General features: G+C 40.1%; 1 protein-coding gene across 6 annotated transcripts in view; it reads left to right on the top strand.

The window, feature by feature from the left end:
• The window catches only part of TENM3 (teneurin transmembrane protein 3), a 323322-nt gene that overhangs the window by 260745 nt on the left and 34662 nt on the right, over window positions 1–27915 (top strand). For 4 of the 6 annotated variants that reach the window (XM_037399302.1, XM_037399292.1, XM_037399283.1 and 1 more), the window contains 10 exons: window positions 597–743; window positions 8004–8220; window positions 9258–9377; window positions 9774–10035; window positions 16767–17034; window positions 17616–17759; window positions 20940–21189; window positions 21593–21613; window positions 26890–27122; window positions 27668–27822. In XM_037399302.1, coding sequence (XP_037255199.1) covers window positions 597–743; window positions 8004–8220; window positions 9258–9377; window positions 9774–10035; window positions 16767–17034; window positions 17616–17759; window positions 20940–21189; window positions 21593–21613; window positions 26890–27122; window positions 27668–27822 — 1817 coding nt within the window. The remainder of the gene's footprint in view (window positions 1–596; window positions 744–8003; window positions 8221–9257; window positions 9378–9773; window positions 10036–16766; window positions 17035–17615; window positions 17760–20939; window positions 21190–21592; window positions 21614–26889; window positions 27123–27667; window positions 27823–27915) is intronic. The other 2 variants (XM_037399311.1, XM_037399273.1) reach the window with 1 other exon arrangement.

The raw sequence follows: 27915 nt of genomic DNA, 5'->3' as shown, positions 1-27915 counted from the left end.
TATACTTTGTGCAATTATTTAACACACTGTAATTTCACATGAATATACGGCAACTCTGAGACCAGATAAAGTTAACGTTCTCTTTTATTATGTGCCTAAAATCATATCTATTGTCCTGCTTAAGAATTTGGAGGGATTTGTTCATAGTAACAGGGAGCTTAAACATTTGTGCCAGTATGTAACCAATACTGCATAGAGCAAATAATTATCTGTTCTATGAGCACAGAAAAATGTATCATTTTACCCAGCTCTGTTTGCGCTATGCACTCATCTCTTGTTACTTTGCCAAAAGCCAGTATTTAAAAAACAAACTTAATTTTGTCTGGCCTGCAGGTATTTAGAGGATTGGTGCATTTATTTCCTGCCTGTACAGGTAAGTGGTGTCTCAAGTGTCAGGCCAATCAAAGATGCCACTTTGTTAAGAATTACATTCCCCAGGTAATGTTGCTGTTCCACTCCATGTGCAATTACAGTATTTGTGCTGTTCTTAAGGCCTGTTCCCAGTAAGTGTCCCTTGTTTGTATTTTTTTTTTTCTTTCTGTATAATTGCAATATTGAAATCACTTGTGATTTTTCTTCTTTGTCTGTTTCGACAGAGGGCTGCCCTGGCTTGTGTAACAGCAATGGGAGGTGCACGCTGGACCAAAACGGCTGGCACTGTGTCTGCCAGCCAGGATGGAGGGGAGCAGGCTGTGATGTAGCTATGGAAACTCTCTGCACCGACAGTAAGGACAATGAAGGAGGTAAGATACACCAAATGGATCTTTAACGCTGGGGAGAACATGGGAGGAATGGAGATTTTGCAGTCAGGTGATTAATTACCGCCATGAGAACCATACACACATTTTACTAACTTCTGTGCCTGTAAGAATACGCGGTGCTATTCATTGCTTTTATATGGCGTATCAGCAAAGCCTTACAAGCTGCTTGTGACAGGTGAGATGTGTGCTTAGAAAATGATGGGTGTCACCTTAGTTTCCCTGCAGTGTTCTTCTATTCTGGAATAATAAAATGTAGTCTCAACTCAGTGAACTGTAGTGGAGAGGGGAAAAAAAAGGAGTTCAAATTTTCAGTGACCTCACAAGGAAATTATCCCAAGAGAAAAGGCCGAACAGGGAGTTTACATTTTGACCTATGATGCTGTTGCTGGAAACAATTGCCTGCCCAGTCTACAGAGATCTAATCCCTCCGTAGCCTGTGAATGCTCAGATAAGTGACAGGATGCTCCCAGAAGTCTTGGGGGTTTTTGGCTTGCTTTTACGCAGTCTGTCATTCAGGTGACAGGTAACAATCTGCAGGAAGATGCAGGCAGGACCGTTGACTAAGGAATCAATCTGCAATCATCATTGTAGAGTAGGGAAGGTAGAGGGGCTGTGACTTTGGCATGACTTCAGAGTCACAGAAAAAAACCCACAAAAAAACAAGATTAAATGTGAATGCAGTCAAATATTAGATCAGCATAATGCTTTTATTGTCTGTCTTTCTTTCTCTTCTCTCATCGGCTCCTTTTGTTTAACACCTTCAGATTCAGAGCACAGATAAGAAACTCCATTAGGGCCTCGGGGTGATGATAGAGTCATCTGTGACTTTGATTTTCAGCTTCAGACTGTGTATGCCTTTGCCATTGCTCGTTGGCTGTTTGCTCTCATATCCCCACTGCAGCTGGGATCTTAGACATCACAAAGTATAAATAACAGCACCATTTACTTCCCAAGCAAAATAAGTAACACAATTAAAACAGTGATGCCGTTTATTGCTTTACACATCATTTGGTTTGTCATCCTTCTCTATTATATATTGTTTATTTTGAGTCAGTTTTGCACGTGTAGGGGCCTAAAGAATCTGACGCAAAGTGATACACAGAATCTGAGCTAGCGTGAAGCTGAATGTCTGCACGTAGGAAGGGAGCGAGAGGAGTGACTAGCCATAGCATTTCCATGCAGAGATGTGCTGTTTGGGGAATTAAGCTGGGCCAGGGAATTGTGACCATAACGAAGAAAGAGAAACCTGCAAGCCTGAAAAGAGACAAAGCAAGGAGGAGGAGAAGCTAGGTTAGAGCGTAAACAACGTGGAGGCAAAAAAACAGATCATGTAGGGAAAAAAAGTTGAAAGCCCAGTAATAGACTAGAACAGTTTCTGTAAACATTAAAGATAATAGAATGACGTGACGTATCGGAGGAAGAGCCAAGAGCAGATAACAGAGCTGTGGAAGGAAGAGGAGCAAGGTGAACAGGCATACCTGTGAACAGAACAAGGGAAAAGAGGATGCTCCTTCACACTGAAAACAATAATAGCTGTTTGTGGGGAAAAGGGGAAGATGAACAAGGAATTGGAGCAGAAGGCTCTAACAAGCCTTCTTCAAGAAGAAAGAACAATATTTTTTAAAAAAAAAAAGTCTTAATGCTGGTATTTTGTTGCTCTTTTTCTCTACTTTTTTCCCCCTTATTTCTTCTACAGACATTATGCAGCTATGTATGAGGAAGGGATTGGCCGAACGGTTGTTTTGCCCTCATTGACCTATATAATGCTATTTGTCACTGGCATTTCTTTCAGCAAACCTGATACTAATTTACGTGCTTCAGTACAGACCATATTCACTTCAGTCTTTGACTAGTAGCTGAGGAAAAGGATTAAAGTATAACAAATCAAATTAAAATCTGGAAGCATACCAAACAAAATTGGGAAAAGAAAGTCGTCTTTGCCAGAAACCCACCTGGAAAGAGAAGCAGTGTTTCTTCCCTTTCCAACAGTGCCTGAGATCAGCCCACTAATCTCTGGAGCAAGCCATGCAAATTCCAGACGGGTACAGGGAATGGCACAGAGATGCCTCTGTTGTATTTGTTTATTGTGGGCGATGAGGTTATCTGAGCACCTAGCTGAATTTATACCACGACTACAGGTACTGTGATTTACATCGCACTAGGCTTAGTGGTTATATAATTAAAGTTATCTTGATTATTAGCTGATTGATATGCTGTGGTTAATGTTTATGTTTTGTACTACGCTGGATAAAATATATTTCATATATTAATATGAGTATAATTCATTAAGAACAGTGCCTGCTGTTCCTTTGATTCTTAGCTCTTTCTGAGACTTATTGTTCAAATTCTGTGAACACGCGTGTTGACGTCAGTGGGAATATTCTCCGTAGGAAATGCTAATGACATCAAGGCATACTTGATCATTTTCCCTTCTAGATACTATTGACACATGATGGGATGATTATTACTCATCTTCTGTATAATGCAGTTTTCTGAGAGGCTTGCAGATCATTTCCTTTCTCTTTAAGGATCACTGGGGTTTTTTCCATGTGTTTGATTTGGATAATAAATTACAGAATTTTCTTTACATTGTAGCAACCCACAGGGAATATGCATGCAACAAGCAGACCTCAGGCTGAATTAAACTCCTTTTGACTTTGTGGGGAGAGAGGAAGTCAGAGTCATCGGCCGGTGGAATAAACCTAACCTCCTTACTTGGGAAAAATGTCACTGTTACACTTTAAGAAAGCGTGCCATGTTTTGTCATCACTGTAGAAAGAATAAGCTCTTTACTCTTGAGTTTAGGTTAAGCCTTTATTGAACAGATTCCTTTCTTAAGTTTGCATTTTGTTAGCTCCTATCCAATTATTAAGAATAGTTACGGGTTTCCACCAGCAGGATTTAAGGGATTATTAACATTCTTTTATTACTAAAATGAAATTAAATACTCTAATAAAGCAAAGCATACTTAGCATTACTGTATTTTTGGAATTACATCCACAGGCTAGGATAGCCTGCTCCTGACAAGCATTGTCACAGGGTAGTATAAAGTCAGCCTAGAGATTATCTAAACCAAGGCCTCTTCTCTGATAGCAGCTGATAGCAAATGCTTAGCAAAACAGTATAATAGGACAAATGTGAACTTACATTGTCTATGATATACTAGCAGGCTGCTAGTTAAAGTAGGAAATTCTGCCACAGAATGTTTTGAATGTCAGAAGGGTTACTAAGTACAATATAACCCAAGCTCAGGAAATTTCAGGAAGTTTGTAATTGAATTAGGACTGGTAAAGTGGCATGCTTATGTTCTCTGGCTTGTATTCCAACACTTCCTGTTATTTTTCAGCCTTTTGTTTGCATCTGTGTTTGCTGGGGAGTGCTGGTTTGATATATCTGTAGCATTTATCTGCCATGACTCCAGGATTTCTTTCTGGGGTGACAGCTCATTTAGAGCCCAACATTTGATATTTTAGGCTTCTTCACTCCAACAGGAACGCTGAATTTGAGTACGCTATAGGTATGCTTGTAAAGATACTGCAATAGTAACATTGAACAAGGTCCTTGTGCACTGCTCAGGAATAAATCTAGGGCTGTTTCTGCTTTTGTGGCTTTTCCGACCAGCTGCTCCTGCAGGCAGTCATTTTTGGTGTCTATAATTGAGTCCTGTTGCAAAATTGAGCTATGTGAGGGTAACTGAGGTTTGTTAATAATGGTTTTCTGTCCTTTCCGGCCTCTTTCCTTAGTATGACACAGTCACTGAAACCATCCTGGTGGGATGGCCAGCATCATAGCTCCAAAACAGTATTCTTCCTGTGTAGGCACTGAATTGCACTTCAAGGAGATTTGTTGTTGCCTAAATATATAATCAACTTATTTATGAAGAATGTGATTTATGTAGATCCTTGGCTATGATCTCCCCTTGACACTGGCAGAAATTGTGCCCAGTACTTATTTTGTCCTCCTATTTTTCATCCTTCCAGCGTTTTTATACGTGCCCTTTAAATTCCACTCAAAAGCAAAAACACCCACTGATACATCTTATTTTTTAGACGTACATAAGGGTGGGAATCCTTTGTCTTGACTCCTGTAATTTAATGTGTTGGTGGTTCTGTTAGTCTCTCCAAATAAGCAATCTTATCAACAGACCGTGCAATTCTGTGCATTTTGCAACAAAGGGAAGAATAACATTAGTCAAATTTTTTACAGCTAGACTTTAGCTTTCGAGGAGGAAAACAATAATGTCGTCATTACGTAGCCTTCTGTGTATAGAAGAACCACTTACATCTAGATCAAAAGAATATAAATAGCCTTCTGAGACTGATAATGATTGTCCAGGTGCCGGTAGGAGTTTCTGTTTTCTTTATAATTTCACTATCATATTTGAGTGATATAACTGATGAGCCAGTGTTGAGCTAAGTCTCGTATTTTTCAGGCTAAACAAACTTCGTCAATAATTTTGCAGAGGCATTTCAGAAAGGAAATTTTACTCTGCTTCACACAGTGCAATAGAGTACTCAACTTAGTGGTACTAGATAGCTCTAGCCACATAAGTACAGAGAAAGAATGAAAAATGTTTTCTCAAGTTATAAGGAGCCAGATTCATAACCATCCGTCACTCGCCTGGGCAAGTTGCTGATAAACTCCACAGAAAAATAACAAACAGCATATCCCTGTATCTTGGCTGGTGAAAATGAGATTCTTTCTCTGATTGATGTTAGCAGAGAGGCTTGTAAAAATGCATTTCCAGCTGATTAGTTCAGAAGGTGTCAATCTCATGCAGTTTTATGACCTGCAGACTATACTCCAGATGTACATTCAGATTTTATAAACTAAGAAAGATGAATGAAGAAATGTGAGCGTTTATTTGGCAACTGCACCAAATACTGCCTGGGAGACCATACAGAGATACAAAACCCCAAAACTGCCATCAGTACCCCCAGCTTTGACACTGATCCAGGTTAAAACCAGGAAGGGAGGTCAGTGCTTTGGCTAGGAAGGGGTTGCATATTCTACTACGAGAATAAGACTAAAAAGAAAAAAATCACAAGAGTGGGCTATTGGAGGCTGGAAAGGCCTCTGGAAATCATCTAGGCCCACCCTCTGCTCAAAGCAGGGTCAACTAGAGCAGGTTGCTCAGGGCCATGTCTGGTTGGTGTTTGAATATCTCCAAGGATGGAGACTCCATGACTTCCCCGGGCAACCTGTTGTAGTGTCTGATCAGTTTCACAGCAAAAAAAGGTTTTTCTGGTGTTTAGACAGAATTTCCTGTGTTTCAGCCGGTGCCTGTTGACTCTTGTCCTTTTGCTGGGCGCCACTGAGAGGTAGTCGTTTTTTACAGCCTTCCATGAGGTATCTGTACACGTTGATGAGATCCCCTCTCAGTCTTCTCTTCTCCAGGCTGAACAGGCCCAGCTCTCCCCACCTTTCCTCACAGGAGAGATGTGCCAAGCCCGTAACCGTCTCCACAGCCCTTCACTGAGCTTCCTGTAGTTACGTCCCTGCCTCTCTTGTACTGGAAAGCCCAGCCTGCACACAGCACTCCAGCTGGGCCCCCCCCCAGTGCAGAGCAGAGCAGAGGGATCACCTCCCTTCACCTGCTGGCGCAGCTCTTCCTAATGCAGCCCAGGATGTCATCGGCACCTTCTTTGCTTCAAGGGCATGTTGCTGGCTCATGTTCCATTTGGTGTCCACCAGGACTCCCAATATCTTCTCCTCAAAGCTACCTTGCAGCCAGGTGTCCCCCATCACGTATTCCTGCCTGGGGTTGTTCCTCCCCAGGTGCAGGACTTCGCACTTCTCTTTGTTGAACTGCACGAGGTTCTTGTCAGCCCATTTCTCCAGTCTGTCAAAATTTATCCGAATGGCAACAATCCTCTGGTGTATCCTCATCCCAGGAAAAATCAACATTCTTTTCTCTTAAAAAAGTTTAAACTTTGATACACTTAATGATGACTTTTTCATCCTTTTTTTTTTTTCCCTGAACTGAATTCCATGTCAGCTGAATTAGACAAGAATTTTGGATGTGCAAAAGAACAGAAATCCCAGTCCTTTACCATTTCACCAATCCTCTAACTGATCCGCACAGCACAGCGGTACTTAGAGGAATACCTTTAGAAGGTCTCTGTTTACCCTTTTTCAACATCTGATCAAAAAAAAAAAGGATGATATTTTTCCCTTCAGAAAGAAGTTTTGCTCTAAAGCTACACTTTTTTCTGTAGAGAAGAAGTCATGGGTTTCCTCAGAGTGCTGCATTGGTATATTTTTCAGTTTAGTACAGCAAGCCAGCTCCCTATATAATCTAAATTGAATAATAAAATGTTGGAGCTATTTCAGTCTTGCTGTTCTTTTGGGGAAACAATTATCAGCTATGTGATACCGTATTACATTCATCTAGAAATTTTCTGTAGCTGTCATTTCCAGGCTCGTTTTCGTCACTACTTTACTTACAGCAAATTAGTAGTTATCAGTTTGGTCTTGATTTTAATCTTTCACCAAATTAGATTTCCAGTGATGTGACAGATCTAATGCTCCTTCTATGTGAGTATTTCAGCACATAAGCATGAAAGCACCCATGTGTTTAAATCTTGTTTATACTGGCCAGCATTTCTCATCAGTTTATTCAGAATAAAATCTAAATGTTAAATACGGATTTTGTTCTTGCATACATTCTCATGCAAAGTAGTTGTGGAAACTATTGCCACTAGCAGTAGTGGAACTTTGCCACTAGCAACAAAATCTTTCTGCCAAGGTATAAAGCAATCCACCTTGATAAATGTTGTGAAATACTTAAAGCTACTTGCAGCATAGGCGTGCTGAGAAACCTCAGGAAAACAGCTGAGTGGGAGTTACTTGTTTCTTTTCTCTAGCAAGCCAAATAACCTCAGATAAAAGCTGCTTAGACCCACCTAAAATGTTTAATATTCGTAAGTTAACAGTGTATGCAGAGCCTGAGCGCCTTCATTTTCTGGTTTGTTCAACATGTTTTTAGAAAGTTATCAAATAAATAGGCTTAATTTATACAGGATACTGAGAATATTCAGCTTGCATGGATTTCCATGGGAGTTTTAAGAACTCAGTGGAAACAAACTGTCTTCCCTTAATTGAAAGTGAATTCATTAAAACCTTAATTATTAGTATTCTTTCATACTACGTAATTTTTTTAATCTCTCTGCTGGCTGATGCGTTCACATGCAAAGGGGCAGGAGGAAGAGTTTGTTCATTTGTCTGACTTTCTGCCAACAGATGGGCTAGTTGACTGTATGGATCCCGACTGCTGTTTGCAGAGCTCTTGCCAAAACCAGCCTTATTGTCGTGGACTACCTGATCCCCAAGACATTATCAGCCAAAGCCAACAGTCGCCCTCTCAGCAAGCTGCCAAAGCATTTTACGACCGGATCAGTTTTCTCCTTGGAGCGGACAGCACTCATGTCATACCTGGGGAAAGTCCTTTTAACAAGAGGTGAGCGTGACTCATCCTTTACTCATCAATATGAAAGAAGTTGAAGAGTATGTGAGATGCACCTTAGGAGAAGATCCACTGTGGCTGCAAATTTCATGGCGTGAACTTTCAGCAAAGACCTTTTCTCTTAATATATGTGGAATTGCGCGTTTTGTCTCATTTCCTACAAAATTCAAATTGCCAGTAGGTTACAGAAGGTACTTGCCATGCTTAGTACCTGTATTCTAACAGGGCACTTCATTAATGATGAAATAAGACTCCATTTAACCAGTTGATTTGGGCTAGCACAGTTGGAAATATATCAAAGCACTGAAAACACTTCAGAAGGAAAGCAAAGCTGCACTTTTTAAACTGAGCTCACTAAATAATATAAATTATGAATTAGTGTAATAGAACTGTTAAGTGCATGACAGTGTAATTGCATAAACTATTTGACTGGTGCTCTACGAAGCAGTAATGACCTGAAAATAAACCAGTAACAGGAAGCAGGTGTCTGGGATCTCACTGAGTGAAAGAAGATGATTTACATTAGAACTTACTGCGTTTGCAGTAATTTAACAGCATTAATGTGTTTGGGCACAGCAGTTGATTAAAAGTTGTTGCACCAATGTTCCTTATTGCTCTTTTAAATTTTGTACTTCATAGTCCCTGCAGTTTTACAGATTGCTTTGATACTAATTGAAAAGTACGTTGTTGTTTAAGAGTCTGCCAGAAGTATGACTTAAAGTGGGAACATCTAGAGTTCATAAGTTCTTAAAATTCTTCAGTGAATTTGTTCTTAGTAACTCAGTACAGATGGAATGAGCCAAAGTCAAATCAACAATACTGACAAAAAATTATTGTCTGTAGATTTTGAGGCATCTGTTTATACAGTGTAAATTATGTGAACTTGCAAAAGGCGTAGAGTCTTAGGAATTCTTTTTAATGGCAGTTGATGCCATGTAGGGTGTGTGTGCGTGTGTTCACTCTCCTAGCTTTTATTCATTCAAAAGAGAAGGAAAAGAGTTAATTGTAATTTGATCCTGCATCTTTTTCAGTCTTGCATCTGTCATAAGGGGCCAAGTATTAACTGCTGATGGAACACCACTCATTGGAGTCAATGTCTCCTTTCTTCACTATCCAGACTACGGGTATACAATCACTCGCCAAGATGGAATGTAAGTTTCCTTTGAAGCACTTCGAAGTCATAAAGACAGCAAAGGCATTACTGAAGAGCTGCTTGTAAAAATAAAATAATGGAAACAAAAGAAGTGAACAAAGTGATCGACTAAAGTTGTACTTTGTACATTCTTCCAATGTAAAATATGCTGATGATATTGTTTAGAAGTAGAAGGCTTTGCTTAATTTAAACCCAGCATCACAAACTCTCCATTCTCTTAGTGCAGTGTTATGTAATATAATTGAACTGACTTCTCCGTTGTTCCCAGCAGAGCCATTCTGCCTTCAGAGCACTACATGGAATGCAGAATCAATCCATAAAATGGAGGCTGTGGATGGCTTTGGGAATTTGCTGACGAGCTAGCCCTGTTGTTCTTTGTTTGGTTTTTTTCTAGGTTTGACTTGGTAGCGAATGGTGGTGCCTCTCTGACGCTGGTGTTTGAGCGATCACCGTTCCTGACACAGTATCACACCGTATGGATTCCCTGGAATGTCTTTTATGTCATGGATACCCTGGTCATGAAGAAGGAAGAGAATGACATTCCTAGTTGTGATCTGAGTGGATTCGTAAGGCCAAACCCTGTTATCGTGTCATCACCTTTATCCACCTTCTTTAGAATTTCTCCTGAAGATAGTCCTATAATCCCAGAGACACAGGTAAAGTGTGCTTCAAATAGATAGCATTTTATCACAGGTGGTATTAAGCAACTATAATGAAAAGAGTGCAAAGTAATGTTTAAAACCACATAATTCTGACTAAGTGCTAACAATTTGCAATGTGGTCATTTTCAGACCAATTTATTTATTCTGTAGGATGATCTGTAAATTTTCATCTGAGAAACAAAAAAGGTAAGAAAGCTTGGTGTACACCAGTGTCTGGTTTTATATTTGTTTGCATCATTTAATTTACAGAATGCCTTCAGCAATCAGCTGAAGCCATCAGAGTGGACACACTATAGTACGTCTGACTTTTTTGACTGCCCTCTTGTTGGAAGTGCACCTCAGAAACTGAAAATGAAAGGTGTTCTTCTGCTAGGTCTGAAAGACCCATACACTTCAATTTATCTGTTTAATCAGAATAAATAGCATGAGTCTCCGGTTTTTATAAACTAAAAGAACTCCCTGTAACACCGAGGAGAGGCTTACAAACCAATGAGCATATGTGCTAATCTCCTTCAGAACTTGTAACACCGAAAGTAAGACTTGACATCAAAACTTTGCTTTAAAAGGAAAAAGCTGTGACTGGAATGTTTTTTCTCTAACGCAGTTGTATTGGATTCCTCCATCTGAAATAACTGATCACTAATACAGTCTTCCTCAGCTCTTAAAGCAGAGCTGCTTTTCAGGAAGAAATATTTATTTCATTATTGATTTCTGATAAAACTTCTAGTGAATCAGCACTCTTTCTGCCACCCTCTTTCTCTCCCTCTCCCTTCTCCCCTCTCCTCTCTGTCTCTCTTTCTCTCCCCCACCTTCCCCATACCATAATTACATAAGGCACTCTTTTTTTCCCCATTCACTAAGAAATGTCCTTGCCTCTTCAAGGGAAACGTAGAAAATGTATGCAAATGTTTTCATGCAGAGCTCTTAAGAAAAGAGCAAAATCATTAAGCAATTCATGGTAGAAGCGGGTTTAAAGTAAAGATGTGAGGAAATTACAACTAAAAGCTCATACAAATCTAGACTCTGCTGGAAAATTGTTGCTTTTATACTCTCTATCATTTCTGTGCCTTTGATAGTTGCAAGTCAATTAAAAGAAAGTATTTGCAATACACAGTCCACTGAAAAACAGCTGATTTACTTGTTTTGGCAACAGATAATGGATTCAGTTCCTGAAGTGATGGCAAATGGGTTAGATAGACGGGGTATAAATCAAGAAAAAAGTAATAATAGAAGAATGTCAGAAAATACGTATTTTCAAAAACAACTTGTAACATCTAGGTAAACAAGCCATTTCATGAGCCACGGGACTAGTGAAGTCTGGATTTTTACTGATTCCCACCCATTGGTGTAATTCCAGCTATCTGCCCCAGCCAGTCCTTCCCCTGTGGACTGCATTCAGCCTTTATTTTCTGATGGGACTACCAACTCGGCTACTTTTTCCCTAGCTGAACCCATTTTTTAATAAATCCTAAAGGAACTGTATTATCTTCACAAGATTTCTACTGTTATTTCAGGTGTGGTTGAAGTTAGCTACCAGGTTCAAGAGTTGTGAGGTGGGCGGTCTGACAGGCAGAACTGTTGGGTCAAGTTATGTCCCTGGGAAACTAGCTGGAAGGAAGGATCATATTCCCAGCAGATCCTAGGCGGTTGGTATGGATGGTCATTAATGACCAGGTAAAAATAGCGCTCTTGTTATGTATGCAAAAATCCGGTTCCAGTACTGTACAAAAAAATTATCGAGGAGTATCTTCTGTATATTTTGCTGGTCACACATGTCATCCCCTGCCTCAGCAAGTGAACATGCATGCATGTTCGTGTACATCCCATGCAATGCTCCACAGCTGTGCATGGGACCTACCCCTTTTAGGGTCAGGTTCCCCTCGGAAATGCATCATGTGTAACGGTCTGTGCCAAAAACTTCACTATTCTGATAAAAGACGGGCAGAACCAGATGCCATTCAAAACTGTCTGTTCAGCACCGGAGGAACTGCTGTAGATCTTTTTGTAAAAAAGGGACAATACCAGTTCAAAGTGTGGGAGACAGATGGAAGGCACGGAGAAACTGTTCCCCACGTTCTTCAGTCGGTATTAGTCACCCTGTTCAAGTGGGGTGACAGCACTCGCTGTCATGTGCTACCGGAGAAAATTATGTGCTTCTCTAATCATCATCCCTTGAAGTGCTTCATCATTCCTTGGAGATAACGTTTCCAAAAGAGTGTACTTAGTGGCTTATGAATCCCAAAGAGATCAGAGGGGGAATTAAAGTCTGTACCAAAGAAACAACGCAACAGAAAACTGACAAAAGAAGGCAAGCAAGGGGAAGGGACAAATGCGGTGGGTAAAAGGGGTGATCGCAGATCCAACAGATCATTGCTCAAAATGGATGATAATAACTAACATGTTAACTAAATATCGGGCTACTTGGGCATTACCTTGTCTGCTTTTAATTGCAAGTTAGCATGCTTTGCCTAGGCTTAACTAGCTGAGATTAATCAGTGTGGAACAAGACAGTAAACTGGGTGCAGGTGAGGGAGATCAGGTTAAGCTGGAGCTGCTGATGTGTTTCATGTGATACTGTTGCTGTCTTTTTCCTGATGCGATACCTGTCGGTTTGCCACACCTTGCAGTGTGGTCTGGCAGAAACCCACGTGAGTCACAATGAGCGATTCTGAAATCGAGTTTTTGAGAGTTTCCTTCTCCTAAACTTCTGTCATCCACTGTTACGTACACTTGCAAGATGCCTTCTGCAGGTCCCAAGCAGCTTGTTTCTATCACCTCAAAGTGTGTGGGAGAACGAACACTGAGAAATTTTCCTTCAGATTGTATGTTCAAGGTTCCTCTCCCCTGACTGACACCCACTACCGGCGATACTATAGAGCAGAAGTTGGCAAAACGTATTTACCCATGAAAATTCAGGATAAAATGTGGGCCTCGGTGACAGTAAAAATGTGTGTTTTAACGTCAGGGTGGCCAGATCTTCAGCAAAGAAATTAACCTATTTTATCAGTTAAACAGGCACTGTAATAGGCTGTCTAAGTGTTACATTTTTGCATGGATGCTGCATCATCATTTCACTTAGCTAAAATCTCCAGAACTTGGAAGTTTGTACTGAGAAAAAGAAAGGAGACTACTCTCAGAGCCAAATATCTCTATTTATGTGTCCTTGTTTTCCAGCACATTTTCTGGTTTCCTTCTCTCTTGCTTTCTGTTTGAAACTTTATATGCAGCTTTTGATTTTATTCTTTTATAGACGCATATTAAGGTTTCCACATGTGTACGGCGCTTTCCTATCCCTCTTCTCTGTGGTATCTCAGCAGTGTTTGAAGTCTAGAAAAGACGAATATTTTTCCCCTTTTCATTTCTCCTTGCATTATATTGTTCAGGGTGTTTCTTCATAAGTTCATTTAAGAGCCTCAGTTCTAGGGGAAGTCTTTTTTTTTAAAGGAAAAGTTTTTCCCCTCTTGAAATGAGCAGTTTCAGCTCCTGCTTAAAGAAGTATAATTTTAGTACTCCTTGATCTCAACCTTTGTGTAATATCAGTAGTTGCCAATATCTGGCCGTACCTGAAAACGCCATCTTTACCCCTCTCAAACCAAGATGTACTACACTTAAATGCAGCAGTTCAGCTGTTACTTCTCAGCAAAGAACCTTTTTCTGACATTAGGACCAAGGTTTGCGCTCACTTGTGAAATTTATTCTCAAATCCTCTATTGAAGTTGCTCATTGTGCCAAAAAAAAAATCATGGCAAATGGCAATACAGCAGGCAATTTTCCCTCTAATTGAATTAAATTCCTTATTCAGGGCTCTTAATACCATCAGAGCATGTCACTGGAATCATATTATATTTTGGAGCAGGAAGGCATTCCGGAGTCTGCACAGCTTTAGTCCTGCTGGCCATGAGAGGCGACGAGCCCTGCACAATTTATGTGACTCAGTTGCCAGCTTGAACTCTCAGGAGAACAAACTCTTGTCTTTGTGAAAATTGAGGTGACCCTTATCTCAGTCCTGTAGGTTAAATATTTCTTACCTGTCCTTCCAAGAAGCTTGGTCATCCATAAATAAAATGTCAACCGTTAGAATTTGGTGGTTGGGCTATAACTCAGTCCCCTTAGGGTATCAGCCTTTCTGCAGGTAGTTTGATACTCCATCTGAAAAAGGGAAAGTACAGACAGCTGGGTTCTGTTGGTGATTCCTGATGTGACTTTTATACCCGGTGACTTTCCTGATCGCTTTACAATTGATGTGTTGTCATGGCACCCATGGGATGCTCTCTGCTGTGCCTGATGGTTTAACTTTTCTGATGAACGTTAAGCTGTTTAATTCTCTTTGTAATGCTTGATTCTGGGAGAGAGATTGAGTTGCGTAACTTTACCTCTACATTTTTAAAGTTCTCAAGAAAATAAGTTACTACAGGGGATATTTTATGGAAAGAAGGAAGTCGTAAGTTGGATTTCCAGCAGATATTTGAGCCTTCTGCAGAAACTAGTAACAGGGCTTTGGATTTTGTTTTAAACCTCACTAAGAACTGCATGAGTGTCCTAGTTTCTAATTTGATAGTAATCCAAATACACAGTGGAATTTCTTGGAAGTTGAAACCTCAAGGTGTCCTCTTTATTGCCTGTTATCTCAGCCCAGAGTACTGGAAGACCACCTAAGTGTTTAACGCTGCTCTTCCGCAGTTGCAGTTGTAAAAAAAGCAATGGTCATAACAGGAGACCAGTGAAGTCCATTAAATTGTGTCCTATTATCCGTGTATTACTTCTTTTTCTCCTCTTGCTTACAGAGACCTCCATCTGTTAGACTAGTTTTAATGTGCAGTATATGAGAGTCCCGCTGATGTCTTGAGGAGGAATTTGGCTTTTGTTCCCGGGTGGTTTGTGTTTTTCCTTCAGAGTCTTAGAAAAGGAGCATGTTCACAATCGCTTCTCTCTGGGCGCAGGGGGGTTTGTTTGCATACAAAAGATTTGCTTGTTCTCTGGCTTAGATACCATGAGTATATTGGGCTGAGGGAGAGCAGACTAGATTTACAAACAGAAATGATGCCACTCTCCCCTCCTTCAAGTGATGGTGCTGCTTGTAATTTCTTCTCGGTGATGGCAGGTTCTTGGTGGGGAAGAAGAAACATTCGAAAATTAAGAATTTATAAATCTGAATTTCATAGTTCTAATATTTTCCAATTCCTCCTTTATTTCCTACAGCTCTACTATGGTTTTACTGGAGAAGAAGAGTTTTATGTTTACGTGTATCAGATGTAAATAACGATTCATGCCAGGCAAAAAGTCGAAATACTATTTCTGTTTTTTTGTTACTGTTATTGGAGAGGAGGTAGATATAATTAATACCGTATCAATCTTTCTTTATATCTCACCAAAAGTGCTAACATAGGAGACGGCGTAGCACCTGTTGCCCTCCTCAGGAGCATAAACCCCATTATTTGACCCTATTCAGCACAGACGGTCAGTTGTTCAAAAGCAATGTCCGAGGGTTTCCCTGGCATAGAGGGCTGACTTTAACACTCGTTTAGTAGCCAGCTTTCCATCCCACTGAAGTCTCATGCCTAATACTTGTGGCAGTGCTCTCCCTGAAGTCTGCTTTCCACCAACACTAATTACTGTTTGGTCTTAAGACTTTAGGACTAAGAGACAGGAAAGTAAAATAATGCTTTCCAAATTTATTTCCCCAAGAGTGCTCCTTTGACACCACCACGGCTCTGGGCTTGTCCTTCAGCATCCTTTGCCCTCTCTTCCCACCAGAGAAATATTATTGTTATAAATATGTTTAGATACTTTTTTCTTTTTTTTTATTTCTTTTTCTTCTTTTTTTTTTTTCCCCCAGCAAGCTGGGATAGTTGGTAGGTGCACACCTGAAGTGCTGGCTGTCAGTGTTTATGTCCTGACAGAGGTATAGGACACTATAGGCTGTCTTCATCCATATTCCACAGAAACCTTTCACATCCATCCATCACCCACAAAAGCTCCTCAGCTCAGAGGAAAAGACAAGGTAGAGGAGGGGAGGAACCTTTTTAAAAATAAAATTGAATCATTGCACCTCTCTGAAATGAGAAAGTGGTGAGCTGATGTCTGAGTAGTGAATATTGATCAGGAAATATGGAAAAGCTTTCCCTGAGGCATCCTGCTTATCTGTCTTCAAAATAAATGGAAGAATACTCTAGTTCAAAGTATTTACAATCCACAGGTAATGCAAATAATAAACCACATAAAAGTTCTTCCCGCTTCTACAGGAGCAATTAGACATCCCAACCCAATTCTGAAGCTTTGCGGTGCTCAGAGGCTCTGCTGCCTTTATTATGTATCCGTAGCTGGGTCGTGGGTGGCAGCAGCAGAAGGGGCTATTTTCACTTAGATGAAAGATGCCTGTTTTGCCTCTTGGTAAAAAGCAGTTGGGAATGTTTTCCCTCTCCTGCATGCTTCCTTTCCCCTCATTAAAATAAAGGAGGGATCTTTGAAATCCTTCAGCAGAAAGAATCAACTAAGCAGCTTCAGTATAATGAAGAATTTAGACTTCACTTTCCAGACAAAAAGGTGAAATATTGTTAGTTATTTATATATTTTTTTTACATTAAATGAAGGCTGGATTTAGATGATACCTCCTCTAATGGGTTGTCGTGTAGCATTACGTCAGGCCTCCTTTTGTGATAGCTGCATTGTTCTGTTTAATTTCAAAATCATTCAAATACGGTATTTTTTTCTTACCAATGCATTAGGTTCTTCATGAGGAAACAACAATACCAGGAACGGATTTGAAGTTATCATACTTAAGCTCCAGGGCTGCAGGATATAAATCTGTTCTGAAGATTACTATGACCCAATCTGTCATACCGTTTAATTTAATGAAGGTTCATCTTATGGTGGCAGTAGTGGGAAGACTTTTCCAGAAATGGTTCCCTGCATCCCCAAATCTGGCTTACACTTTCATATGGGATAAAACTGATGCATACAACCAGAGAGTCTATGGATTATCTGAAGCTGTTGGTATGTGTGTTACGGAAGCTTTTTTGCATTTTTACTGTTGTCTTCAAAATCAGGAAGCGCGTCTCAAATACTTGTATCCATTAAGTCCAAAATGTTTAGCTGAGTAAGATGAGAAATAATAATGGGTATAAAATATATTAGAAAATACTAATCTAAACTTTGAATTATAAGAAAAAAATTATTTCAAAAGGAAAAAGAAACCAGTGATTTTTCACTTCTAGTTCTTCTCCATGAAATAGCCTCCAGCCTAATAATATAGCGTGGTATTTAGGCTTCACGCTCCTCGTACTTCAGAGCGCAGCACAATAGCGTTCTGACGTACTTCACAGAATGGCTTTCCTCTATACCTGTCCTAATCCACTTACTTTCCATAACTAAAATTACTCTAATAACCCGGGATTGCATTTAAAATTATTTTGGAATTCTCTTTAGTAGTTTCAATACATCTAAGGAAGCCACAGGGATTTTCAGGTAGCCTGGGAGAGCAGGAGAACGCGCGTAGTTGAAGGAAGTCACATCCTGGAAACTCTTCTTCTGGAACGACTTCCTATACTTAATGAGGACATTTTTTGTTGTTTCAGTGTCTGTCGGTTATGAGTATGAGTCTTGCTTGGATCTAACTCTCTGGGAAAAGCGGACTGCCGTTTTGCAGGGTTATGAACTGGATGCCTCCAACATGGGTGGCTGGACGTTGGATAAGCATCACGTACTGGATGTTCAGAACGGTAAGGAGTTCATTTCCTTCTTGCTAATTTTAACACTCAGCTGCCCCACACTTCAGGTATCTCATTCTCCCTTTCAAATGTTTGCTTTGTTATTTTTAAAAAGGTAATTATGGAATGCTTTGCATATGGTAAATGCTTTGAGCTTTACACTGGACATCATGTTTCTTCATCCTATAAATATATATGCGTTAATAGTTTCATCAGTGTCGGCCTGTGTTAGATACGCTTACCAAAAAAAAAAACCCAACCCAAAAATGTTGAAATTGTTTTTAAAAGTTGAGTGATGCTAAGGAGACGCTATTTCTAAAGCAATTGAATGTGGTGGTGGTGGGATTAGCTGTTTGTTTGTTAACAATTGGACAATGTTTTTCCTTCCAGTTTTCACAGTAAATGACAATCAAACAGCAGTAAGAGACATTCCTGCCAAACTGAGAGCTCTTCGCTCCCGATACTGATTCCTTATTTATACAGGAGGTGTTCCTCTTTGTGTTACGGTATCACCGGCTGCTCAGCGCAGCAGTTAGCACGTGGGTACTGTCTCTTCTGGAGGGTGAGCACTCATTTACGCTCTCCTCCTGTTTAAATCCTTCCCTGAAGTGAATCCTCCCCGGGATGCTGAGGTCACCTTAGCACAGGGCAGGTGACGAACCGAGCACGAGCGTTTACGCCCCTTGTTTCAGGACAGAGTCCAGTTGCTAGTGAGCAGTTCTTTTTTGATGTCAGCGAAAAGATGAGGAGCGATACACATTTCTAAGAACTGTGCCCTGGCACCAAGGTGTGCCAGTGTGTCCAGTGTGCTACTCAGCAACTGTCTGGAGGGTGCCACGCTAAGTATACCCCAGCTCAACACTGAACAGGAGGAAATTTGGAAAAATGTGGCTGGAAGCATGCAAGAAAGGTGAAATAAGCAGCCGCATGGCGCAAGGTAGGAGTTGGTCAGACTAGATTTTTATGCAAAGGAGGAGCCCAGAAGTAATGCAGCAGGCAGAACGTCACTTTTGCAGTACCTGGTGTCCCTTGGAGTCTCCCACTAGTACCTGAGCATCTTTTGTGTGATACATCAATCGCCACCTAAAGCATTGCTTCACTGGTAGAAAACCGAGGTAACCAAATCGAGGGAGAAGGTGTCATTGTACCTAATTTAAAATGTCAAAAAAACCCTGTGTAAATTAATGTATATAAGGTAATCCTTCTGAAAATGTAAAGACCTATAATTACAAATACATATATAAGATTGATTCTGTTCACAAGGTAAATTGATGGTGGCTTTAAATTATGTTCAGGAGTACATTTGACAAGTAATGACTTTTCAAAGTGACGTGTGTCTAATTGAATAAACGAAGTGGAGAGTTGTAATGGCAAGGTGGATGAGCTGGAGAAATTTATTCAGAAGAGAGTGCAGAGAGTGTTTGTACGGGTATCCCGAACTAATGCAGTAAATAGTCTAATGTGCATCTTTTAGTCTGTGATAATAGAGGAGAAATGTGAAGGACCAATTTTTCAAGGTAATGACGGAATAAATCAGGTGCAATAGTGCACTGTGCTGACTTGAGGAATTCCTCTGATGAAAATTATAGAACTCGGCTATTTCAGGCAAAATTATGGTGCCATGATTGTCATAAATGATGTAACCATAGGAAAAGGGATTTCATATCCTGTTAATGTTTTCTGGCTTTAACTATTCATGAAAAACATGTTCTCCCTCTTTTGATTTAGATTACTTAGATCACTTGCCATTAGGTTTCCATAAGCCATGTTCGTTCTTCCCGATTTTATCATATGTATTGGTTTTACATTTATAATTTCCTAAATTTTAAACCATTAAAAAGTAGCGGAGACACCTAAAACATTTGAAAAGGAAAACAAAGGGGTTTTTTTCCTCCTATCTTACAGTATAGAGAGTGCATTTTGGGAGTGAGGAGAGAAAGAGGAATACATCGTAAATTTCTTGCAAGCATCTCAAAAGAGAAATGTATCCCTCAGCCCCAAACTGCCTTTGAAGCGCTGGGCATGCAATCAATAAAACACACATCACTCTAAAGTACAAAAGGACGTGTGGTTTACGTGGATTATACCACGGAAAGACATACTGTGACTTCGGAGCATAACCAGAATAGCTGCCCGTTTGTAGATACACCTCAGTGGATTCATCGGGAGGTACAATAATGAGGGTCCCGGCAACGTTTTAACACACTGTAAAGTCACCATTTTTTTTTCCTAAGACTGAAGATTTAACATAAAGCATACATTTTTCTTCTCGGATTTCTTGTGGAGGCTATAAGGAAGACAAATACTGCTGGCACATTGCTTTGTCTTCACGAAATTATTGTTCCTTTCATGCCTCAAAGCAGAATTAAGTTTAAGAGGCAGGTTGGCCTGGCACCACATTTTTTTTGTTGTTTTGACATTTTTAATAACTGTCTATAACTGCAGTCACGGTATTGAGGCAGGCTTTGTTGCCAGAGGTGCATTTTTGTGGTGAGCTGAGCAAAGACTCTTTCGTAATGTAAAATTGAAGCAATCTCCAACTTTCTGAAGTAGCTCTTTAATTAATATTTACAATTTGCAGCAGTAATCCACTTTACATTGCATTTGGCATCATATTTGTAATTCATTTTAGAAGGACTTTAGGAATACAATTTCCAAATACATTTTTTCTATTTTATAAAATAGACACAGTTAGAATTTCAATCAGTTCTGGGGAATTTCAAAACTGTAAACATTTAGGAACACAAGACCTTGATTTTATTCAGTACACCTTGCATTTCCATCAACATGGTAATTTTTATTCTGAATTATAACCATTATTAAAATTTTAAAATAAGAATGACTGAAAAGTTGTTTGGGTTTTAAATACTATTATATTTAGTGTTTCTACTATATTTTGTGGACAAGGTAATTTAATGCTTTGTGTGTCTGTGGCTTAACTATAAGCGTTTTAATGAAGTTCTGATACTTGTAGTGAGAAAAATACGTAGTGAGAATTAAAAGTCTGTTAAATTCTGTTAATCTACTGAAAGAATATTTAAAATATGTATGCATCATTTTATGTTTTCAGAGATTTTGTAGAATTTTCAGTATATGTAGACTGTAGAGAGAGCGTATATAGAGAGTTTTCAGAGCATTCAGATTTTTTTATAAACTTTTTTTTTGGTTTGCATTTTTTCTGTTATTTGCCAGGAATCCTCTACAAAGGAAACGGTGAAAATCAATTTATATCTCAGCAACCCCCAGTTGTTAGTAGCATTATGGGCAATGGAAGACGACGCAGCATCTCCTGTCCCAGTTGTAATGGTCAAGCTGATGGTAATAAATTACTGGCTCCAGTTGCCTTAGCTTGTGGGATAGATGGCAGCCTGTACGTGGGGGATTTCAACTATGTTCGGCGGATATTCCCATCTGGAAATGTAACTAGTGTTCTGGAGCTAAGGTATGGGGGGTTTCTCATCTTTGCGAATGGGTTGTGAATTCTAGTTGCAAACTGAAGTATTGACTAGATTCCTGTCATTGCGTGAGATAGAGTTTCCAAATGCTTTTGGGAACAAAGGTTTTAAACCATTTGAAGAACTATTTAAAACTGAAGTGAAAAAATTGTATCCTGGTAAAAGATTTTAGCGATGCTTACATAAAATGTGAGAATTTAATTGGCCCAAGGTAATTATTCTGTAGATTTTAAGAATTAACCTACTTAGTCGACACGAGTGGACAAAAGACAGTCATTCACTGCTTCACTAACGATAGATGAAATGTTGCCTTCTTTTCATCTTTTAACATCCTTTCTGAATGTTTTTCTAACAATGTTTTTCTGTTCTTTTTTACGTGCTCCCACCAAGAAATAAAGATTTTAGACATAGGTAAGCATTCCTTAAAGAAGATTTATATTTTTCTAACTGTTCTTTTTTCTTTTTTAACAAGTGAATGCTTATAATGGAGAAGTCGTTTCTGAGATGTATTACCAGAAAAGAGGAGTATTTTTCAAAAATAATGAGTTCATATGTTTTAGTTATGTCAGTTGTCAGGCTGTATCATCCTTTCGGATAAGAGTTCCTTTTTTCTCATCACTCTCTGTCCACCGTCAGGCTTCTTTTTGTGCTTTGTATGCCCACCTTTGCTTTCCCCTCATCTCTGCTCACTCCTATTCTTTGCTGGCAGCACTTTTGCTGATCCTGTCAAAACTCAGTCATTAATCAGATACCCCAAATATGATGAGAATGGCATATAAGTAATAAAATTATAGAAGTATCAAGTGAGTTCGTTTCATTAGCCTTTTGAAGTTGAGTCTTTTCGGGCTTACATTTAACAGATTTGTTTCTTTAAAGGCAGACTTTTCTTAATAATGAAAACCGAAATTTTCCTATAATAACACAACTCTAGGAGTTAAGATTTTCAAGTACACCAAGATTCGTAAGACTGGTCATAAAATCAATAGTAATCAGAAGGATTGTAGCGCAACATTCACCTGTCCTGGCATCGCTACAGTGGTGGCAAGAACAGAAGGGAAGGCAGTGGATGCTTACAGTTGCTTTGCTGCAGCAGCCAGTGCTGAGACAAAACCAGTTATGCTAAAATCTTGTTGGATACGTGAAACCCTGCAAGGTTTTGTGGCAGAACCGCTCAGTGTAAGTCTCGGCAGCCCCGCTGGTCCCTTTCTCTCCTTTTTTGCTGCCAGTCGTTTTCCTTCCTTGTTTTTAAACAAATCCCAGAGAGTCATATCTCGGTTCTCTTTTTTTTTTAAATTCAGTTTCCTCTGGACACTCTTCTTTGTGAAGAAGGGGTTTCTGTTTGAGAAAGTATCTTTCAAATGTGTTAGGCAAAAAAATCCGTGACTAAATAAGGTGTTTGCATCAGCGCTAATGATCAGAACTGGGAGTTGATGCACGGTCTAGCTGGTTTTATGTTATTTTCCAGTTGTGACTTAGAGGCAGTGTCTTCCGTTTGGTGGGTTTAGGTTTTCACTATTACATTTAATTTGCATTTGTTCCACTCCTTTTAAAAGAATTCTATCCCTTGTGGTATCACAGAGTTGTGATTGCAGCTGGATAAGACATTGTCTTGGCATATGGGTGGAATACAGAATTATGCTCAAAATGGGAATTTGGAATGGACAAACAGGATTAAGGAACAGGCGCATAATGATGTTTGTTTTGCTGTGATTTAGTAGCAACATCCTCTGCTGCCTCTGGCAGAACTGTGGTCACAGACTCGGCTGCAGCATTTCGGAAACTAGGTCCCCCCTGCACCTAAGAAAAGTTGGTGAGGGAGAACGGTGAAGTTTGTCTCCTTTATTCATGCCTACACATGCAGAAGCTCCGGGTGGCAAAAACTGCAATTGTACCGCCCAGATCAGTGTAACAGCGCTTCCGCGGGCCCGCACAGCGGCTGTGAGCGGGGATTCCTCCTGAGGCAGGAGGAGGCGTAGAGGACGGTGGGGCAGCGCTCTGCAGGAGGGCTTGTGGAGCCGGCAGGGGTGGATCCCGCTGCGCAGCCTGACGCGGTCTGCTACGCCTTGGAGTGTTCTCTCCCATCGTACCTTTGCCCAGTGTCCACTCCTGGCCTTAGGGGTTTGCTGCTCAGGGGCTTCCTAAGCCAAGAGTCGCATCTTTATGCTTACTGTCCCCCGGCAGCTTTTTATTCTGTTCATTTAGCCGATTTTTATTAAACATGTATAAACTTCGAGGGTCCGCTAAATCCTGCTGCCATGCCCAACTTCAGGACGCGCCATGAGACCAAATAGCTGCTTTTGCCGACGTGAAGCCATGCAGAGCCCTGGGAAATGCTGCGGAGAGCAGCACACCTGCCTGGGCTGCACGGGAGCGGGGCAAACCGTCCAGTTCAGGGCAAAGCCCTTCAAACTGCCGAGGGGAATTCAATGTGAACTGCGGTTTGGAGAGCAGCCCCCAGCAGACCGCTTGGGCTTCGTATAATTACTAGGTACTCAAAACTATGAAAAATCCCTAAAATAGGCCTTCCCCAAGTAATGAACAGGGGTGAACACTAGTTCAGTTCTCTTCATCTGTTCACACGTTCAACTCTCCTCACCCTTACCACAGTGCTCCAGGAGCACGGGGCGATGCGCCTCCCACCTCAAGGAGCCTGTACCCTAAATTAGAGAAACGATGCCTGTCAGATTTATCCTCTCATGTACTAGTGACCTAACATTTTTTCAATCTCCAAGCTGAACTGATGTCTTTATACACACTGCTGCCTGTGGGTGATTAATGCTGATAGGCATTCATGGGAGGAGTAATCTTTAGAAGGACTTTGAAGACAGGGAGGTCATTTGTAAGCTGTGGCAGTATCCCAAGTCTGTAGAGAGACAGAAAAAAGTTAAGCAAAACATAAAAATAGCTTTGAGGGTATGTGGTTTGGAAGGCACAGAGTGAGTGGCAGACAGGGGGGACTGAAGCAGAAAGGGTATTTTTTAAAAATTTGTGCATAGAGAGTAATGCAGGTGATGTGACAGCTGAAGAATTACAAGATAAAAGCAATGGGAAATAGATCACTACAGCTCTGCCTGTGTGAGTGCGCACTTTGAATTCAAAGCACTTATTATTATTTGGCACAGACAGAACAAGTTAATTTGTAGTTATTTGTCTTTACAGGAGCTCATGTTGGTATGTAACTGCATGTTTTGCAGAGCTACAGATAGCGATTAGGCGACACTGAATGAGTCAAGAACTTGCCATTGACTGAATTTTATTTCTTTGCTTTTGTTGCTATTGGTATAAGGCAGAAGCTTAATATCATTTCAGGCTGCAATGAAATAGAAGAACCTCTGTGCAGCTTTCCAACTGCTGGCTGCTTATCCCTCTACTATTTTTGAGATCTGCATAGTGTACGTGGATGTTTTCTGGCTAGAAAATAAATGTGGTTTTCACTGGACAGTTATTCATTTCCTCAAATTGTGCCTTGCTCCTGTGATTTAATAGGTTTTTTCTATGAGCTACAGCTACCTCAGCTTTTTAATCTTCACTTGAAAAGAAACACTAAAGTTAAGCCTGTTGTGTTATCTGAGAAAGGAGCCATTAGACATCTACGTATGACAAGTTGGAGAGTTTACATTGATTCAATAATAATATCCTATGCAAAGTTTGGGATTTTTTTTTCATTAAATGAGAAAATATTCTTAAATTAACAGCTGTATTTTTTTTTGTTTTGATGAGGATACACTACTTGCTATGAGAACTCATCCCCAGTAAGAACAGCTTTGTCATTTTTGTTGGAGTTAATTAGAACATAGAAAAATTTTCGTATCTATGACGAAAACAGCTTTAAAAATTCTTTTTAGAAAGAAATAATTGTTAGGCATAAATTAGTTATGGATTTGATGACCTTTTATTCCAACAATTGGAAAATATGATTGAGCTAATACTGTTAGATGCGTTGAAGAGAGGTACTTTTAGATTTCGGTAGTATAAGAAAGGATTTTAATTTTTATTGCAATGAAATAAAATTTAAATCCACATTTCACATTTTGCGATGTGTTTATATTTGAAGTTTCTTAAAGACCAAAGTAATCACCTATATCGGTATAAATTAATTAGTGTACAGAGGTGCAAATAATTTGTACACTACATAGTGATCATATTAGATGATCTCTCTGTAAAGTAAGGTTTCAAAAATACCTTTCAGCTATTTAGCACATTGGCAATAGATTTCTAACAGAGAAATTTCAAGTAAGCCTACGTTTGATTGTTTTCAGACATGCTGTACAACACTCGGCTCTAGAGCAGAGCTTTTTAAGAGGTGCTAATCACTGTGTATTTGATTTCATTAGTCTGCTTCACTTAGTTTCTTCCTTCTGAACCAACACGTTACAAGTCTTAAAGAAAATCCTATTTATGCAACACATTTTCTCTGTGTTTTTGTAATTGGATAGCTATAAAAATCTGTCCATGCTAAAAGACATAATTTGTTCACAAGTTGTTCCTGTTGGTCTCTTGTTGCTTTTTCCAAGTAGCAGTACATAAAAATGTGTTACATTAGCACAGTTACGTATTTACAAAACGTGAAGTATAACATTCTGCAACCAGATGTTTGGCTGTCACCGCGACTGGTAGATCTGTCTGAGCAGCACTTTTGCAAACATCAGAAGTGGGACCGACTGTTCTGACACTCTGCTTCAATCCATTAGGAGAGCATCTGAAATTACCTCCTGTATTTACATGACCTTATTTCAGCTCTTTGTGCCATAAATTAGGTCAGGAATCCCAACTGCACTGGGTTAAGTTTCTACATCATAATATATCAACCCAAGAAGTACTCTCCAGGGCTGGTGTTTTCACCAGCAGGGGAGAAAAGACAGTAATTCTCAATTATGTGGCACCAGTGGAGAGGCAAAATGTACGTTTCTGGGAAAATGGTTAGCAATATATATTTTCACTGTAATAAAGACTGTGTTGGCATAGTTAGTGGTTTTGTGCCAATGTGTACAGTTCCTTGAAATATGACTCTGAGTTAAGAAGAACAGAAAAGCTCCGCTCGGTGCTCCGGTGGAAAAGATGACATTTCCTCATGCATTAAATCATGCGTATCACGTCTTTGAAAGCAGTGGATTAAACAAATACTTATGAAGGATGTCTTATCTCTTGCCTGTGAACTAATAATACGAACTCTGCCTTATCTGTTTATGAATTATATAAACCATGCACCCCAGCAGCCTTATATAAGTTATAATAAGATAGATAGGCCGATAACAGCAACAAAGTATAAGCGAGGGCTGGGGTCCTGCTGCAAAGTGTGGAACTGGATCGAGGTTCCCAGAAAGCTTTTAGACTCCAGGATTTTGATTTGGCCTATTACAGAGAGAGGAGCTGCCTGTAATTACAGAGCACGGAACAGGCCTGCGAGCAGCACGGACAAAATGGATCTTCCGTCCCAGAAGGATGAGTAGTCTAGACTGAACCGCCTGTCACACGGGCAAGAAACGTGAACTTGAAAAGGTTTGGGGGCTCTGACCTGTGCTACCTGTGCCTAGAGCATCGCTGTCGGGTTTACCTATTTGTGTATGACTGCACATGAACTGAAGCCGTTTATTCTTGATCCGATGTTAGGTGCAATTAATTACAGCATATTCAATATATGTGCATAGATATATTGCAATACAGCAATACAAAATTTCATTTTGCAGCAACAACCCAGCTCACAGATACTACCTCGCAACCGACCCCGTGACGGGAGATTTGTATGTTTCCGACACAAACACGCGCAGGATTTATCGGCCCAGGTCGCTCACGGGTGCGAAAGACCTGACCAAAAACGCCGAGGTCATAGGAGGAACAGGGGAGCAGTGCCTGCCCTTTGATGAGGCCAGGTGTGGTGATGGAGGCAAGGCGGTGGAGGCAACTCTCATGAGCCCTAAAGGTAAAAAGAGTTATCCCTCCGTAATCTTCAAAATAATGTGAAAGTTCTGACCCAGGGGGGTGATCATGTTTAATTACTGAGCCTACCAGTTGGCTTAAAAATGTGGGTTTGAGTAATTTTTTCCAGCTGGAAAGACCATTGAGGAAGAGAGTTACAGGGGAGCTGGGCTGCTCTTTTAGGAACTATTTGGCTTACGTGGTTATTGAGCATTTTTAAATGCTCGTTTAGATAATGTGTTTGGCAGGCAACGGTGAAGATTTAAAATCAGCGTTGCTTTTGGTCCCACTTATCCCGTGTTTCACGTTAACTTAAAAGCTAGGCACTTCTCAACACACAACGGCAAACGACCAGCAAATGTGACCAGCAGCAGTACATTTCACACGGAACATTGGTTTATTATGAAAATATGTTTACAAGCTGCTTTACTGCCTAAGACCGTATTTTCTGCCCTTAATTTCTGCTAGATACATGCCACTTATGCCCTTAGTTACGGATAATGTATTCACTCTGGCACAAAAATCTAATTTTTATTCTCTTCACTAAAGGAATAGCAATTGACAAGAACGGGTTAATCTACTTTGTTGATGGGACCATGATCAGAAAAGTGGATCAGAATGGAATAATATCCACTTTGCTTGGCTCCAATGACCTGACCTCAGCACGACCTCTAACCTGTGATACCAGCATGCACATCAGCCAGGTACTTTTCAGCTGCTGCTAATTTGGAAAGCTGAGCTGGGGCTAGAAATGCAAATGCAGCTTTCTGGCCCCTTAAAATAAAACTGGGTGGAAC

This window comes from Falco rusticolus, chromosome 1 (genome assembly GCF_015220075.1).
Source record: "Falco rusticolus isolate bFalRus1 chromosome 1, bFalRus1.pri, whole genome shotgun sequence".
Classification (NCBI taxonomy): domain Eukaryota; kingdom Metazoa; phylum Chordata; class Aves; order Falconiformes; family Falconidae; genus Falco; species Falco rusticolus.
Note: the sequence above shows the minus strand (reverse complement) of the source record. Positions and strands in the feature narration are given on the sequence as shown.